General features: G+C 37.0%; 1 protein-coding gene across 1 annotated transcript in view; it reads right to left on the bottom strand.

Moving 5' to 3' along the window:
* Nucleotides 1–4176: 4176 nt before the first annotated feature.
* The window catches only part of SELENOT (selenoprotein T), a 33630-nt gene continuing 19625 nt past the window's right edge, over nucleotides 4177–18181 (bottom strand). Inside the window, 5 exon segments of the mRNA NM_001159414.2 lie at nucleotides 4177–6958; nucleotides 7884–8037; nucleotides 10443–10530; nucleotides 12135–12261; nucleotides 13120–13230. Coding sequence (NP_001152886.1) covers nucleotides 7913–8037; nucleotides 10443–10530; nucleotides 12135–12261; nucleotides 13120–13230 — 451 coding nt within the window. The 3' untranslated portion in view covers nucleotides 4177–6958; nucleotides 7884–7912.

Raw genomic sequence — 18181 nt, 5'->3', positions numbered from 1 at the left:
AAGTTCCTGAAACACATCTTCTTCTGTTACTGCAATAATCCTTAAGCATAAGGCTGTACTGCAGATTATCTAGAAAACTTACACAAATTTGAAGATGACTCTATAATGATCACCTTATTTCTTAAGATGCTGTCCACACATACACACATTCCTCCACACATTCCTCCAAACCCATGGGGAATAACATGCAGGGGTTACACACAGCCTCAGGAGAAACGCATTTCCCGAGCATTCATTTTGCTTAAAGATTTAGGGAGTTAAGAATAATAAAACAAAATTTTTATATTAATCCCAGCAATGAACAATTTGAAATAAAATGTTTTGGGGATGAATTTTAAAATGAGACATCAACAAAATTGTGTTTTGCAATAGGCCACATTAGGCCATGGTCCCAGGCAGGCCAGTGCTTCAGCAAAGTTGAGATCTAGTTGAACACAGCATTTCACCAAATTAAAACGGCAAGAATGTTGAGAGAACACGTGATCCAAACTGCAGCTGAGATGCAGGTGTGCTGTTTTTTTTTTGAGATGGAGTTTTGCTCTGTCGCTTAGGCTGGAGTGCAGTGGTACAATCTTAGCTCACTGCAACCTCTGCCTCCCAGTTCAAGCAATTCTCCTGCCTCAGCCTCCCAAGTAGCTGGGACTACAAGGTGTGCGCCCCCATGCCTGGCTAATTTTTGTATTTTTAGTAGAGACGGGGTTTCACCATGTTGGCCAGGCTGGTCTCAAACTCCTGACCTCAGGTGATCCACTCGCCTCAGGCTCCCAAAGTGCTGGGATTACAGACATGAGCCACTGAGCCCGGACACGTGTGTTGTTTTTAAAGTTACCTTACACGTGAGGTAACCATGTTGCCTGGGACACATAGCTGGTAATCTCTGTGTGTTTTCAATTCTCATCAAGTAATCAGTGAACAGGACAAATGATCTGAAGAACTGCAATTTATAAACTTGCTTTTGGGTAAGGATCTTTCCAAGTGGGAAAATAGACCCAGTCAATCTGAAACCTCAATTTCGTTATATTAGGATAAGAAATTATTATGTAAACTTCCTCTGGTGTATCTTGCACCACATACACCTGCCTTTTTCAGTTTATTTGAAAAATTTCAGCTCATCTTAGCTAAAGCATTAATGTGAAGTGAAATTGAGATTAAATTTGTAAGATTGCCTTGTTACTGTCTTCTTTCTTCCCACCTAATTCCTGACAAAGTCCTCTGCTGTTATTCTGCTTTCCCCAGGCCCCCCCAAGGGTGCAGGGTTTGTTTGTTTGGTTTTGTTTTGTTGTCATAAGCTATATAACCAGGGCAAGACACTTAACCTCTCTTGGCCATTTTTTAAAATTTGAAAATTGAAGTACTGAAGTAGATCTCAACACCAAATTCCTATACATCTGTATAAAACACAATTTTACTGGAAGAATCACATTTATGAGTCACCTGTTGCTTATATACATTATATACTTTAATATATTAAAAATTAATTTTATTCCTAAATTTTATGAGCTGTTTAAAAGACAAAATTCATCAGCATTTTCTAATACTATTTTTTAAAACGCTTAGGGAAAAATGTCAACAGCACACTCTCTTTCAAACAGATCTGCTCTTAGCAACTCAAGAGTAATAAAGGAGTTGTAATTGTTTTTTTCCTCTTGTAAGAGTTGCTAGTACACAGAACAGACAAGTATGGCCAGTGGCCCAAGGGAGTGTTGGTAGCAATCTCCCTAGGCCTTAATATTTTTGTTTCTTAACCAAGCAATCAAGTGCTGGCTCCATCCATTCTAGACAACTCTCAAACAGGTTAAATAGCTACCTGATCTGAGCAGCCTATAACCACAAAGCAATAGGCTTGTCTTAAACAATTATAACCCTGAATGAGAAGGAGGTTGGGTGGAAGTGGTCAATAAAGGAAAAAGGGGTTAACAGATGACAAAATGGTCAGGGAGTAGATATCAAGTGAGGAAGTTCCAAGATAGGAAATGTGACACACAAGTTGGACCAGAGTACTTTTCTGGGAGTTTAATCCATGCTCTCCTTCTTCCCTTCCCCTCCTCATCATCCCCCTTTCTCACCCCCTTCCCCAACTCTCTTCCCTAATTATGGTGAGGTTCATGGAGAAAATGAGGCCAATTTAGAGGAGAGTTCTGATTCTCTCATTTGAATCCCTGAAGCCAATTCTACATTGGACTTTGTCAGTTACATGAACTAATTAATCCTTCCAGGGAGTTGGTGGGGACAAAATAGTAAACTGGGTTTCCCTGGCAATTTAAACAGTTCTATTATGGTTAATTACTCTAATAAAGCTAAATATGTAAATTTTTCTCTACTCAGAATTCCAAGAATTTAAATAGATTTTCGTTTAATGTGAAAATCAAAATCAGTTGTCACTGTAAATTAAGGATAATGTAGGCGTGCTATTGCCTGGTTTGCTCTGAGAAAATCTGGCAATTAAAACCAGTTATTTTATATTATACTCAAAGATTTAACACTTCCTTCTAAAAGAAATTCATGCAAAAGATTGTAAAGTGGTAACAAGAAAGGATGTGTTGCCTTGATAAGACTGGGACAATTAAGTCAGTGTTTTCTTAGAAACATAATCTCCCTCTCATATCATTCTTTTTATCTCCTGAGATCCCATTTTGCTGAATTTGTGTTAAGTCATTCTATACATGTGATGCATCTAGGACGAGTCATGAATCTTCTTCTGCATTCTGCTGTGGTATGGCGCTACTCAGTGTAGACCAGCGGTCCCCAACCTTTTCTGGCACCAGGGACTGCTTTTATGGAAGACAAATTTTCCATGAACAGACCGGGGGGGCTGGGGGGATGGTTTCGGGATGAAACTGCTCCACCTCAGATCATCAGGCATTAGGATTCTCAAAAGGACCACACAACCCAGATCCCTCGCAGGCACAGTTCACAATAGGATTCGGGCTCCTATGATAATCTAATGCGCTGGTCTGACAGGAGGCAAAGTTCAGGAGGTAATGCTTGCTTGCCTGCCACTCACCTCCTGGTGTGTGGCTGGGTTCCTCATAGGCCACAGACCACTACCAGTCCATGGTCCAAGGATTGGGGACTCCTGGTCTATACACCACAGACTAACAGTATTTACATTATTTTGAGGCTTGTTTGAAATGCAAATTACCTGGCACCATTTCAGATCAACTAAATCAGAACCATTAGGAGTGGGATCCAGAAATTTGTCCCAGTGATTTTTAAGCACATTAAAATTTTAAAACCACTACTGTTTGTCTGTGTGCTTTTTTATTCTGCTCATGCTTAACATAGGCAAAAGAAAACGTTCTGTTAGTCTTGATATAGAATGGATGACTTTACAGCTTTCTACTGTATCTGAAACCAGTTCATATTTTTCTTCAAGATACAGTTTGGAGCTGGGTCTGTCTCTTTTTTGTTGTTGTTTTCTGTTTTGAGACAGGGTCTTGCTCTGTCACTTGCAGTGGTACAATCTTGGCTCACTGCAGCCTCAACCTCCTGGGCTTAAGCAATCCTCCTGTCTCAGTCTCCCAAGTAGCTGGGCCTACAGGTGCATGCCACCATGCTTGGCTAATTTTTTTTTTGTAGAGATGGAATTTTGCCATGTTGCCCAGACTGATCTTGAACTCCTGGGCTCAAGCAATCCACCCATCTTGGTCTCCCAGCCAGGAGCCACTGCACCTGGCCTGTGGATCTATTTGTTTCTATTTGCTTTTCTGAAGCCTAGGGGAAAAGGATCCAGCTGAATTTTTTTAAAAAGTCTGATCTTTGCTCTTTCTTCTGAGATTGTTAAATTGTCTATACCAGTTAATAGAGGGAAAGCATTCATTTTGTTTCTCTCCAGATTTAAGGACGTTAGTGTGTTTCAGGAATTCTGCAGGTTGGGGGTAAAGATGGACAGTGATGGAAACTGTTCCACTTTGCACCACTCCAGCATAGAATACATCACAGAGCTATTGACAGTTCAGCAGCACTGAAGCACAAGTAAACTGTGAGGCTTGAGAAGTAGTGTAAGGTCCAAGAGGGTGGTAAGACTTGAGTGCCAGGCTGACAGTGGGTGGTAAACACTGGTCAGGTTAAGACGCCATTAAAAAGTAATGACAATAATTTTTATAATGCAAAATTTTGCAAGTATAGTTACCATATAAAGTGCTCTAGTGTAGATTTAATTCCACAAAGTAGGAGTTCCTTTCAAATCAGCTTAATAAAAGTTTATTTTCACAATGCTACAGAGGTAAGTCCCCAAACTTTACAATCCTCATTTGTTTCTTTCAAAAAGTACTTTTTTAAAAAAAGGCTTTAGAATACCACACCATGTTTAAAATCCTGTAAGCTATTTTTGAAACCTAAATTAAATTCTGACAATGATAAAATGTTTGCCAGTCAATCAAAGTCCCAAACTAATTAACATTCAAAGTAAGAAAGGATCATCATTGGGATCTCATTATATTTTGATAGCTATAAAGGCTGACTGACTCCTGTCATTAATAGTGTTAGTATCATAAGCAAATAAATCACTTATATTCTAGAAAAAGAAATAAGCATATTTGTCTTGCACTTCTTACACACTGAGGTATAAAGCCATGTTTTACCAATTTTTTTTATTAATGTACCAAATAATTTCTTCCACAATGGCAACTGTGTTAAAAACCCCCACAGCATTAGCCAACCTGCTGGCATGTTCTATGGTCTTCTAATTAATATAGTGCACAGACATTTATAAACTACACTGCCACAGTAATTTACAAGTAACTAATAAATATTGAAATGTTGGAAATATAACAAAACTACATTCTAAATAGTTTACTTTCCCTTTTTCTTTATATTATTACTTTTATATTCATTCTTCCCACTCATTTTTTCACTAGACTCTATTAAAGTCAAGATTTAAATATGGCTAAGCATAAGACAAAACAGATGAGTGTCAACAATATAGCTGAATTTTATCAGTGTCTAAGCCACTTAAAGCTATTCTCCAAAAGACAAGTTATTCAACCCAAGGCAAACAGAGGAAGTTGTATTTGAATCTTAGGTTCTTTATATTTTTAACTGTCAGGTCCACAGGAACATCCAAGGCTCAAGTTTTGAATGTCTACATGTCATGAAGTTAACTGTGGCACTAGTGGAATGTCGATCACTGAAGATGAACCCCTAGACACATTCAGCAAGACATTCAACTTGCAGAAGGCAGGGAATTTGGAGTGGTACACAATCAGATAACAAGATTTCAAGCTCTAGTCAAAGATGATGTTATACCTGAATAACAATTTCTAAGGAACTTGAATAACAATCTCTAAGGACTCTTGTCACTATATGAAGAACTGAGGTTAATGGCTCCACACTCTTAATTAAAAGGACAGTCATTTAATCAATTTTCTGCAGTAAATTATTAAACTAACTTCCTAGCATCTGGAGATTACAGTATGTTCCACCTTGAAGCTATCACAATCAAGACCATTACCTGACATGCATTCAACAAATATTCAATGACAAACTATAAGGTTAAATGTTACAGAAAGTTAGGTCTTTAACACCTAAGTGTTAGGTGGACTCAATGTTGAACCTTTCTGAGTGCCAACATGACACTTAAAGGAAATGCTCATGGAACATTTCAGATTTCATATTTGGGATGCCCAACCGGAAGTATAATGCAAATATTCCAAACTTTGAAAAAATTATGAAATCTGAAATATTTCTTGTCCCAAGCATTTTTGGAAAAGGGATACTCAACCTGTACCTTTATAATTTTTCCCTAAATCACTTTTGGCTCTACCACTTCTATTCCTATATGGAAGCTGAAGTATGTTATGACTGCTGTTACATGACTATTTTTCTACATTCTGGTTCTATTTCTGCTAAGTTCTTCTTACAGTTTTTAACAATTTAAGTTTTTTAAAAAACTGCCTTTTTAGAACTCTGAAACAGTATTTAAAAATTAAATTTAAAAAATTTTAAGTTTTGTTCATCATATACAATAAAATTCTGATATATGATGTTAAACAAATTATTAGTCAGGTAATTTCTGTTCACCTAATATCAATGCTGTAAAGAGGTTCAAGTGAACTTTCTTTAGTGAGATGAGTTTCAATGATCCTACAGATGGTAAATGAACCTATTATTTGTATATCTAAAGTGTGTGTACTCTTATGAAATTATCCATAAATCAAAAACAAAAATTTCAGCAGACAATTGTTAAATATAATGTTAACAGGTACACTGAGCAATAAATTGAAACTTTTAAATTTAACTCATATCTGCTTAGTTTTTTATTTAGTTAAGTATAAAGGCCCAGTTAATTAATCAACTCATTAGATTGGTCAAGGCATGACACTTGAACTACACAATAGGATTTAAAAAGCAGTTGGTTTTTTTTAGTAGTTCTCTGGTAATCACACGCACATACACACATACACAAAAATTTGTAGAGTACTCTGAATATAGGATTTCCCCCATAATCTTGCATCTGCTATATTTTGTAAACTATATAAACCGGACATGGCCAAATTAGAGATGTCTGATAAACTCTTATAAAGTATTTGGGAACTTCAACTGGATTCCCAAAGAATCAATTTTAAACTATAAAAAACAAACATTTATATAAAAGCACAACAGATTTAACAGACATCTTTGGAAAAAAAATCAAATTGTAACTCAATTTTCTACTTTTTCAAATATGACTAAGAAAAAAAGTTACAGGTAGTAATGTCTACCTGAAAAAAAAAAACAACACCACACATTAACTGGGTGATTTTGTGGGGGGTGGGGAAAACTATACAGTATTATTGCACTCCATGAATGTGCAGAATTCCAAAATATGCCAGCACTGAAAAACTATCTTGCATTGAGGTTTTCCAAGAGGTACAACGAGCCTGCCAAGAAAGCATCTGGTCTGTACTAACAGCTTGCTGTCTTCAGTACAGGCCTTCATAATGTCAGTCACGCTGCTCTTGCAATGATCTCTTAATGCCTGAAAGATATACAGAAAAAAGAATATTTTATTTCAAAAATCACTCATAAAAACTCTTTAGAACGTCAATTCATTGATCAGAAAGAAACTGAGAACAATTCCGCTAAGCAAAAGTTAATTAATACCTCTCTGTGTTCACACATTAGTCTATAAATTTTTTATCTTGAGTATGTTCAAAGAATTTGCATACTCTCAGGAACTAATTACTTGAAGGTAAGGACAGGAAGTACACACACCTCTAGCATAATATATCAACTCTGGCCATTAGGAATTTAGAGTAAAGAAAATAAGGTTTTCAGACCCAATTATTAAGCCTTGAAGATAAAATTACTAACAACCTGACTTTATTTTGGCAGGTCCAAACTCTCTTCATACACTTCAACATTTTAATGAAGAATACATCCCTCTGTTTAATCTTAAATTGAAAACTCAAGTGATAATTGTCAGGCCTCTGAGCCCAAGCCAAGCCATCACATCCCCTGTGACTTGCACTTACACGCCCAAATGGCCTGAAGTAACTGAAGAATCACAGAAGTGAAAATGCCCTGCCCCGCCTTAACTGATGACATTACCTTGTGAAAGTCCTTTTCCTGGCTCATCCTGGCTCAAAAAGTCCCTCCACTGAGCACCTTGTGACTCCCACTCCGGCCCGCCAGAGAACAACCCCCCTTTGACTGTAATTTTCCTTTACCTACCCAAATCCAATAAAACGGCCCCATCTCCCTTATCTCCCTTCGCTGACTCTCTTTTCAGACTCAGCCCGCCTGCACTCAGGTGATTAAAAAGCTTTATTGCTCACACAAAGCCTGTTTGGTGGTCTCTTCACACAGATGCGCATAACAATAATATACGTAATATTTACCAACCTGCTGAGTCGTAAGAATAAACAGGAACCTATACATTAGCTATATTTTAAACAACTTACAAAAGAGTTTTCAGTGCTGATAGGTGGTGCTATGATCGATGGTGTGGGATTGAATCCATATGCACATTGAGCTTCATTTCATTGTCAAGAATTTGAACAAGTTGTTGCATGGATGGAAGATGACCAGATTCCAGCTTAGACCACACAGGTACATCTATAAAAATAAATGGCACCGCCCCCCAAAAAATTAAAGATAATTTTATAATATGCATTCATCCCACAAATATTTATTATCTATGTACACAACTGGGGATACAAAAGTAAGCAAAAAAGTACACTGCTTGCTCTTAGGGAATTTACATTCCAGTAGGGAAAATGTCAAAAGAACTACACAAATGGCTACAAAATTACAACTGTGTACTTAGAGCTAAAACTGAAAGGCACTACTGTACTAGGAGGGACATACACACAAGGCTGTCCCTGTCTAGTCAGATAAAGAGTATCATTTAAATGAGACCTAAAAGATAAAGAAAAATTACCATGACAGAGTGGGGATTCATGAGAGTAGAAAACCTTTGAGGGAGAGAACAGAAATGTAAAGACCAGAAAGGAGCTTGGCACATGAAATTAAGAGAAAATCAGCATAGCTGAGAGAAATATAGAAGAGGAGTGATATAAGGGAAGATGCGAAGGTGGAAAGGATTAGACTGGGGTCAATAAACTGTAAAGGGACAGAGAATAAACATTTTGGGCTAGGGAAGATACACAGTCTCTGACACAGCTATTCAACTCTTGTAGCCTAAAAATGCAGTTGTAGCAATGCATAAACAAATGGACATGGTTTATTATTAATAAATCTTTATTTACAAAACAAGCAGCAGAGGATAAGATCCATAAGACCTTTGTTTGCTAACTGCTAAACTAGATAATACAGAGCCTTTTGGCCACATTAAATGTTCTAGTCTTTATCTTGAGAAAAAAGTCAAGTCATTTAATGAATGGGGAACACTCAAGCAGCAAGATAAAATTTGCATTAAAAAAGTTATTGTTTAGGCTGGGCGCAGCTGCCTGTAATCCCAGCACTTTGGGAGGCCTAGGCGGATGGATCATGACATCAGGAGATCAAGACCATCCCGGCTGACAGGGTGAAACTCCGTCTCTACTAAAAATACAAAAAATTAGCCAGGCGTGGTGGTGGGTGCCTGTAGTCCCAGCTACTTGGGAGGCTGAGACAGGAGAATGGTGTGAACCCGGGAGGCAGAGCTTGCAGTGAGTTGAGATTGCACCACTGCACTCCAGCCTGGGCAACACAGCTAGACTCCGTCTCCCAAAAAAAAAAAAAGTCATTGTTTAGAACAGATATTGGCCAATTTTTCTGTAAGAAGGCAGATGCTAAATATTTTACGCTTTGTGGACCAAGAGATAAAAATCAAGAACATTATATAGGTACTTATATAATATAAATTTCTATGAATTTTTCATTGATGCAACTCAAAACTTTAGTTATAAGCACAGAAGTTTGAATTTCATATAGTTTCCATGTGTCACAAAATATTACTTTTATTTTTTTTAACCAAAAAGTGTAAAAAACGTTGTTAGCTCATAGGCCATATTTGCCAACCCCTGGTTTAGAGAATGTAGAAAAGGGTAATAAGTTAATTGTGGCCTGGACTAGGGTGGTGGCAGTTAAGATGAACAGAAGGTAGATTTTTGAAAAATTTAGGAGGTGGAATTGAGAAGACTTGGTAATCCATTAAATAGGGGGACTAGGGAAGACGATGATGTTATCATAGGTTTCTGGCATGGGCAACTGAGTAGACAAATGATGGTATCATTAAATAAATGAGAAATGTCAGAGGAGGAGCAAAAGAGTTTACAGACATTATAGGAAGGAGAAGTAAGCAAGCGTTTATTTTAGACTAGGTTATGTTTAAGATTCCTGAGCACAGCATTTTAGGAGAGAGACTGACAGATATACATTTAGGGATCATCATACAGATGTTATTTTAAAGCCATGGGAGTACATAAAGTTCACAGAGACAATCTGATATAAGAAGAGGGCCGGCCGAGCGCAGTGGCTCAAGCCTGTAATCCCAGCACTTTGGGAGGCCGAGACGGGTGGATCACGAGGTCAGGAGATCGAGACCATCCTGGCGAACAGGGTGAAACCCCGTCTCTACTAAAAAATACAAAAAACTAGCCGGACGAGATGGCGGGCGCCTGTAATCCCAGTTACTTGGGAGGCTGAGGCAGGAGAATGGCGTAAACCCGGGAGGCGGAGCTTGCAGTGAGCTGAGATCCGGCCACTGCACTCCAGCCCGGGCGACAGAGCGAAACTCCGTCTCAAAAAAAAAAAAAAAAAAAAAAAGAAGAGGGCCAACTCCTCAAGGAATTCAAAGATGTGAAGTTCCAGTAGAGGTAAAGAGATTAAGCTGAGGGAGCGAATTTAAAAAAAAATAAGTTAAAATTTTCTAAATTCTTCTATCTCCTGAATTTTCAAATAAACTTATTTTTATACAAACACTAAAGAAGTTTCTCTTATTATAAAAGATAAAAGCTTGATACTTGATTATAAATCATTTAAAATCTATCACAAAATGCAAACTATTCAGAACCTACCATTTAAAGTTATCTCAAATGCACCTGTTGACATACACTGGTTCTCAATCATGTTGCTCAAGAAGAAAACCATCATACATGCATAGACCTAAAAGAAAATATAATTAAGCACAACAGGCAAAGTCATTTTTGGCAAATGCTCTTTTCAATCTACTTTAAAAGTTCCCATAAAAACTATTACTGCTATTCCGTATGTTCGGATAACATACATAAAGCAAAAGTAAACCAATATTAATTTGCAGCTCTACACATGCTGAAGCATTTATAGATGATATTCATAATGTACACAGAATTTCTAAGAGATTTCATAATAGCCTTAATAAGCTAAACAAAAATACACAAGCATAAGAGTTCACTTTACCATTTTTATAATATATGAATTCATAAGAGACTTGTGATGCAAAATTAGTAACTCCATATAATATTCAATACAACCTGCATATGTTTCAAACAAATCATTTTAAGTCAAACTAATAAAGTACGCTAGAAAGCACAGGCATATCAAAGCACATTCATTCACCTTTCAAAGGCAAATCTATACTCTCCTAAAAGTGGCGAGGTGTTTCTTGTTGGCCAGCAAAGTTTTACTTTAACAAAATCACCGGACTAAAAGTAGGATGCAGTGAGAATGCCAATTCACAGCAAGCTGTTTCAGAAAAATAAATCAAATGTTCACAGCAGATGAGAAAGAGCTTTCCCTACTACCCCACAGGAGCTAGGTGGGGTTTGTTTTTACAGGAATTACTCTACCATTTGGGAATGTTAAGTATATTTTCATGGGAACAATACACAAGGAAATGTCATAAAACCTACCAGGTAGAGATATATTTCAATTAGAGATACCACTTGAAGATATTTATATTAAGAAGTCCTGCCTGTTACTAGAAAGAAATGGTTACCAAAGAAAAAAGTACAGCTACGCAGGAGTCCGCTAAAGGTATTCAGCCTAGAATTAAAGGACAAGACCAGATAGAAGACTCCAAAAAAGAAGACTTCATAAAAGGAAGCCTAGAAAAATCTAATCCATGAGAAAAATAAAAATTAAACCCATTTCAGACAGGATGGTAAGCCCTCCAGAAAAAATTATTTTAAGTAAAATAAATTAAAATAAGAGTAATCTAGAAAGAATGTATGCGGCAATAAGACCCTACAAAGGAAAAGAGAAACAGCACAAAATTCTTAAGTATATTTATATTGTTTCTTTCAGGCAATTATTCAAACAGATCCATAAACAGAAGAGGCAAAGGACAAAGAATTTAAAAAGAGACAGATGAGTTTTGATAAGAACAAGTTAATGGGAATCCCCTTTTTAATGTGAATCAACCCACTAATATGACATTAATTGGTTTAAAAGGTCTACATTATGTATATATGTTTTGTCGGATATGATGTGACCTAAGTAATACAATCAAAATCAGATAACAAATTATTTTGTGCCCAGGTTATACTAAACTAACACCTCCCTGTCCCCCAAAATTAAAAAGGATAAGACCTAATCATTCTTAATATATCAATATGGAAATGAAGGTCAAGGGAGGTTAAGTGACTTCCCCAGAGATAAAACGGGTATAAATTAAAATAATACATGTTAACAGTTGAATCAATAACAAGTATTCAAAATAAGAAAATTTATTAGAATATTTCATTGACAATGTAAAAACCTACAGTTACCAAAGCTATTAAGTTACATACCTTATTTTCTTGGCCCCACTGCCAGATGCTAGGAGCTTGCATGCCAAAGAAAGCAAAAGGATCCTTGCCAACAATTATTAAGCCTATTAATACTAGTTTGAAGACTGATAGGAAAGATGCTATGTGTCTATCAAAAGAAAAGAAAGAAAATAATCAGAAGCCACAATTTCAAACCTACTTTAAAATTTAGTAATTCAAGTGTATGTAAAGATTTTCTAGACACCAAATCTAAAAGTTACTTATAGAAAAAGCAGGCTGGGCACGGTGGCTCAAGCCTGTAATCCCAGCACTTTGGGAGGCCGAGGCGGGCGGATCACGAGGTCAGGAGATCGAGACCATCCTGGTTAACACAGTGAAACCCCGTCTCTACTAAAAATATTTTAAAAATTGCCGAGCGTAGTGGCGGGCGCTTGTAGTCCCAGCTACTCAGGAGGCTGAGGCAGGAGAATGGCGTCAACCCGGGAGGCGGAGGTTGTAGTGAGCACAGATCGTGCCACTGCACACTCCAGCCTGGGTGATAGAGCAAGACTCCGTCTCAAAAAAAAAAAAAAAAAAAAGGAAAGCAATTAAAGTTTATTGTGCAATTTTAAAACAAAAAAGTTTAATATATTTAAAATAAACTGAAAAATTAACCCACAAATTTATATAGAATTGGTCTTTAAAAATACTATTATTTTATGAAACACAGAATACCAGTTTCTGTAAAAATTTAGGATTGTTATTCTATTTCTACAATTAAAAATACATAGGAAAATACATCTTTAGAAGGGTTGCCATCTCTGAAATGACCCTATTTCTTCTTAAAGAAAAAGCCTTCTATATTGGGTCAAATAAACTTGTTATATATAAAACAGCATTCTCTGTATATTATTACAACCAACTAAGTAATTACAATAACTAAGGACAGCTAATTAAACCAATTCACAAACATTTATAAAATCAAATAAATTACTTTCCTAAATTTTAAGTTATTAAAATTTCTTACCTATATATTGGTTGAGGGAGGTAATTCTCTCCTTCAATGCGGATGTCTGGGTACCGCTGGCTGATAACCCGCATGTACTCCTCAAACACCCGCCTATAACCTCAGGAGACACTGCAGAAAAAATAAGTGTTTCTATTAAGTCATTTAGCATATACCTAGATTTATTTTGTAGTTAGATAAAGCCTAAAAATTATCAAGATGACAAATTTTTCTCAAAATCAGTCACAAATTCATAATAATTGAACCAGGATGACAAATACATGGAGTTTTTTTTATAATACATTTCACATATTTCAGTTACCACCCCCTCAAATCCTTCCATTAAGACATTAAACTATATATGCCAGTAATGCGGCCTGATTTTTTTTAAGTTAAAAAGAAAAAAAGAACATTAAACTTTATAGATTTGGGTTACTGTTGGACAACAGCAAATACCTATTCACATTCAGCATACTTTGAGCTCTCACACAGATTTGGCCATTTTGGGGGAGTATCAATTACTTGCATAAACAGTGAAATGAAAACAACTCTTCTTACTTATCTGAGCTAGAGACTTTCAAATTTGGGACACAAGACTTTAAAAAAAAAAAATTCAAGGCATGAGAGAATAAAACTCTGGTTCTTATTCCCATTCTGCCCCTAACCAGGCAAACTTGTTTGCCCAAGCACAACAAAAGGAACTTAGACCTAGATCCCTTCTAACTCTAAAATTGGATTCTACTTTGCAAAGAAAAATGAAGATTGGGAACATAATTTTCAGTAATATGGACAGAAAATCCTTATCATTACTCTAGAGAAGAAAGTCTCTAAAGTCTCTTAAGCAACTCATTTTCAGATATATGTTGCACCAGCAAAAAAAAAAAAAAAAAAGGAAATATGCCACCAGAGTGCATATGAGAGAAAAAAGAAGATGGTACCATTATATCAACAGAAGAGCTTACAAATTCAGGTAATATTGTTAAACACTAAAGTTCACTAAATTCTAAGTTAAGGAACAGATAAATATAAGGTACCACTTGGTACAGAGGAAGTAGGGTCAGTAATTAAGTTACAGTAAAACCTGAGGTGCCAGCTTTGTCAATCAAGGAAAAAAAACGATAACCACTACTACCAACCCAAAGGAACAGCATGGAGTTTCTATCTGACAGGGTAAAATGGTAAAAAATATTAGTAGATCTCAATTTAAGAAAACCTGTTTTTTGGGGGGGGGGCGTGGGGGAGCGGTATGTGAGAAATTCACCAGTCTTTATAGTGAATATTTCCTTTACATTTAGAATGAATGTCCCTTACAAGTCTAAATATTTTGCAAAGAGACGCAAATCTCTATACTTAAGTGAACTTATAAATCTCCAAATACTATCCTTAACATCCACCTAATGTTTTATTATTACCATTGTTGTACTTTTTATTCTGTCTCACTACATGCTGGGCTTTTCTGAGTTCAAATTACTAATTTAATATAATTTCAAATTTACAGGAAAGGTGCAAGAATAGTATAAAGATCTTACATAAACACTTCATCTAGATTCATCACATATTAATATTCTGCCACAATTGCTTTCTCTGCAAAAATTTTTATAAATCCTTTCTTTACACCAAAAAAGCAAAAGCAAACATAAAAAAAGTTTAATATTGCTTTTTACAAAAAAATCTAGATAACCTATAAGCCTAACTACCTTAAAATCAAGAAATGCCACCAGATATCAATGCCCAAGTTTGCACTGGTGTTTACAATGGAATTGATTATCTAAAATAACTGTATCTTTCTAACCTTTAATGCAGTAATTTGAGAACTAGAGACTTGGTTAGTCAAAACTTGTATTTTATAGATGAAGGGGGGAAAATGAAACCCAGAGAGATAAAGTGACTTTTCCAAAGTTATGCATCCAATGTATTATTTCACTCACTCAAATATTTACTGAATGCTTATTACATGGTAAGCACTGTAGTAGGCAGTGAGTATTTAGTGGTGAGTAACACAGATACGGTCCTGTCCTCACTTAGTGCCAGGGCTGGGACCAGAACATAGTCTTTGTGATTTGGGTTTCTAGGCCCTTTCCACGAGACCCCAAATTTAACAATTTGATGATTCAAGAGCTATCCTTCATATGTCCAGGAAGTAAGTTCCCTTTGTCCACAATGCCACCATCGGGTACCCATAAAATTGGCCTCCTGGGTTTTTCCATGATGAAGATACAGAGATTCTTCTGAGAGGACCAAGCTTATGAGCCCTAAGAAGTACCTTAAGGGAAACCCTAAGAGACTCAACTAGAGATGTGCATATGCGCAGGCTGAACTAACAGTCAGATTCCCCCTAGTTACCCACTTTTCTGGCTAACGTGTTTAGAAGCATAAATCTACTTGGTTCATCAGGCCCTAAATCTTCAGTTAAGTCTTAGACCTTTGTGTGAAACTCCAAATAGAATTTAGCTAATAATCTCAGATTCCAAAAAGGACTTTAAAACGGAACTTTTCTTTCTTCTGAAAAATAAAGCAGTTTATAAGACGGCCACAACATATTTTTAGACAAGTTTACTTATGCATATTCCTCCTTATATTTGCTTCCAGACTTGTGAAGAAAAACCAAGGAACTTTTTTTCCTATATAATTGCTTTCCCTAAAATAATTTTTCTGTTGTGAAGCAGCAATCACTACTACTAACAGATGTTTTCCAAAATGTAACATACCAAGGTGGACAAATGTTAAAGGTATATATGGTAAAGAGCTAGTAACCATCACCTCTACCACCTCACCCAGTTCTTTCAAATGATTCCACTCTTTCTAGGTCAATGAGTTAAAACTGCCTCTCCCAGTACACCTCCAAAGAAATACATGAACATAAAAATGTTGCATCAGCTGCCTATCCTTCTGCCCCTGGACTAAATGTCCTTAGTAATCAAACCTAACTCCTGAAAAGAATCTTTTTTTTTTTTTTTGAGATGGAGTCTTGCTCTGTTGTCCAGGCTAGCGTGCAGTGGCACGATCTCGGCTCACTGCAAACTCTGCCTCCCGCGTTCAAGCAATTCAACTGCCTCAGTCTCCTGAATAGTTGGGATTACAGGCGCCTGCCACCATGCCCAGCTAAATTTTTTTTGTATTTTTAGTAGAGATGGGGTTTCACCATGTTGGCCAGGCTGGTCTTGAATTCCTGACCTCATGATCCAACCGCCTCGGCCTCCCAAAGTGCTGGGATTATAGGCGTGGGCCACCACATCCGGCCAAAATGAAATCTTAAGTCTATCACTTTGCAAATCCCTTTCTAGTAATACAGAGATATCTTACTATATGGAATCAACTGTTGCAATTGCTTGATTTAAAATATTTTGGAAACTACTTTTCTAAAAGAAGATCTTGCTTATATATTAGATGATCTATGCATAACAGAAAGGAAATTTTGAAAATACAGCAAAATCTCTTGTCCATGCTATTTTAAATTGATTTTGTGCTTTTTAAAGTCTATCATAGGCTGGGCATGGTAGCTCACATTTGTAATCCCAGCACTTTGGGAGGCTGAGGCAGGAGGATCACTTGATCCTAGGAGTTCAAGACCAGCCTAGGCAATACAGTGAGACTCCGTCTCTACAAAAAAAAAAAAAAAAAAAAGAAAAGAAAAATTAGCCAGGTATGGTACCACATACCTGAAGTACCAGCTACTAGGGAGGCTGAGGTGGGAGGATCGTTTGAGTCTAAGAGGTGAAGGCTACAGTGAGCTGAGATCACACTACTGCACTCCAGACTGGATGACAGAGCAATATGTGTTCAGTGTCCTAATTCATAGTGCCAACCATCCCACTTTTACCTTCTCTATTACATTTGCTGCTAACTGGAGTCAAATGCCTACTTATATCAAACCTGGGCCAATCATAAACCCCAGTCTCTCGCATCCTCATTAAAAGACAACATGAACAAGATCGCAGATATTTACTGTTACAAAATAAATATTTGTTTGTGGTTTTCTATTTTCACAATATCTCCAATTCACCCTCCCATCTGATTCACAATAGTTATCCACGCATAGCACTGAGTCCCATTTACACAACGAGGCCCCATTCCTTGCCATAGCTGATGTTCCAGAAATACAAACCTGTAACAACAAGATCCAAACAGAGTTTCTTCTCTAGAAATGAAGAATTGAGATTTTAAAAAGTGACTATCAGCCAGTGCAGTGCTGTAATCCTAGCACTTTGGGAGGCTGAGGCAAGTGGATCACCTGAGATCAGGAGTTTGAGACCAGCCTGGCCAACATGGTAAAATCCTGTCTCTACTAAAAATACAAAAATTAGTAGGGCATGGTGGCACGTGCCTGTAGTCCCAGTTACTTGGGAGGCTGAGGCATGAGAATCACTTCAACCCAGGAGGCGGAGGTTGCAGTGAGCCGATACTGTACCACTGCACTCCAGCCTGGGAGACAGTAAGACTGTCAAAAACAAACAAACAAACAAACAGCTGCAAACACTCTGAATGCAGATAAAAAGCGTGCTCAGTTATTTATTTTTTTTTAAGTTATAAAAACAACACTACACAAGTAAGTAGTAGCTTATCAGGTTAAGGAACTACATTACATGAGACCAGGTGATTTCTCTTACAGCTGCCACACTCTTAGAGCATTACACTGTCTACCACTGTAGAAATACACACAAAATGAGCCTAACACGTGGCTTCTAAGATGTGGAAAGTCCTGGCTTCTTTATTGGGTTCATTCAAATGTCACCTGAAATCAATCTACAATCAACAGGTAAAAGTACAAGATAAACAGGAAATAAGCAATCCTTCCACCTCAGTCTCCTCAATAACTGGTACTATTGGCATGTGCCACCATGCCCAGCTATTTTTTAATTTTTTGTCGAGATGAGATCTCACTATGTTGCCCAGGGTGATTTCAAACTCCTGGCCTCAAGTGATCCTCCCGCTTCGGCCTCCCAAAGTGCTAGGATTACAGGCATGAGTCACCATGCCTTTCCTGAATTTGTTAAAACAAACTTTTTTTTTTTACATTTCCATAATTACCAAATAAGAGAAAAGATTTAAGACTAGTTATAAGAAACACAGGTTGGAGAGAGAT

This window comes from Macaca mulatta, chromosome 2 (genome assembly GCF_049350105.2).
Source record: "Macaca mulatta isolate MMU2019108-1 chromosome 2, T2T-MMU8v2.0, whole genome shotgun sequence".
NCBI classification, from domain to species: Eukaryota; Metazoa; Chordata; class Mammalia; order Primates; family Cercopithecidae; genus Macaca; species Macaca mulatta.
The sequence above is the reverse complement of the archived record's forward strand: the minus strand, read 5'-3'. Positions and strand labels throughout refer to the sequence as shown.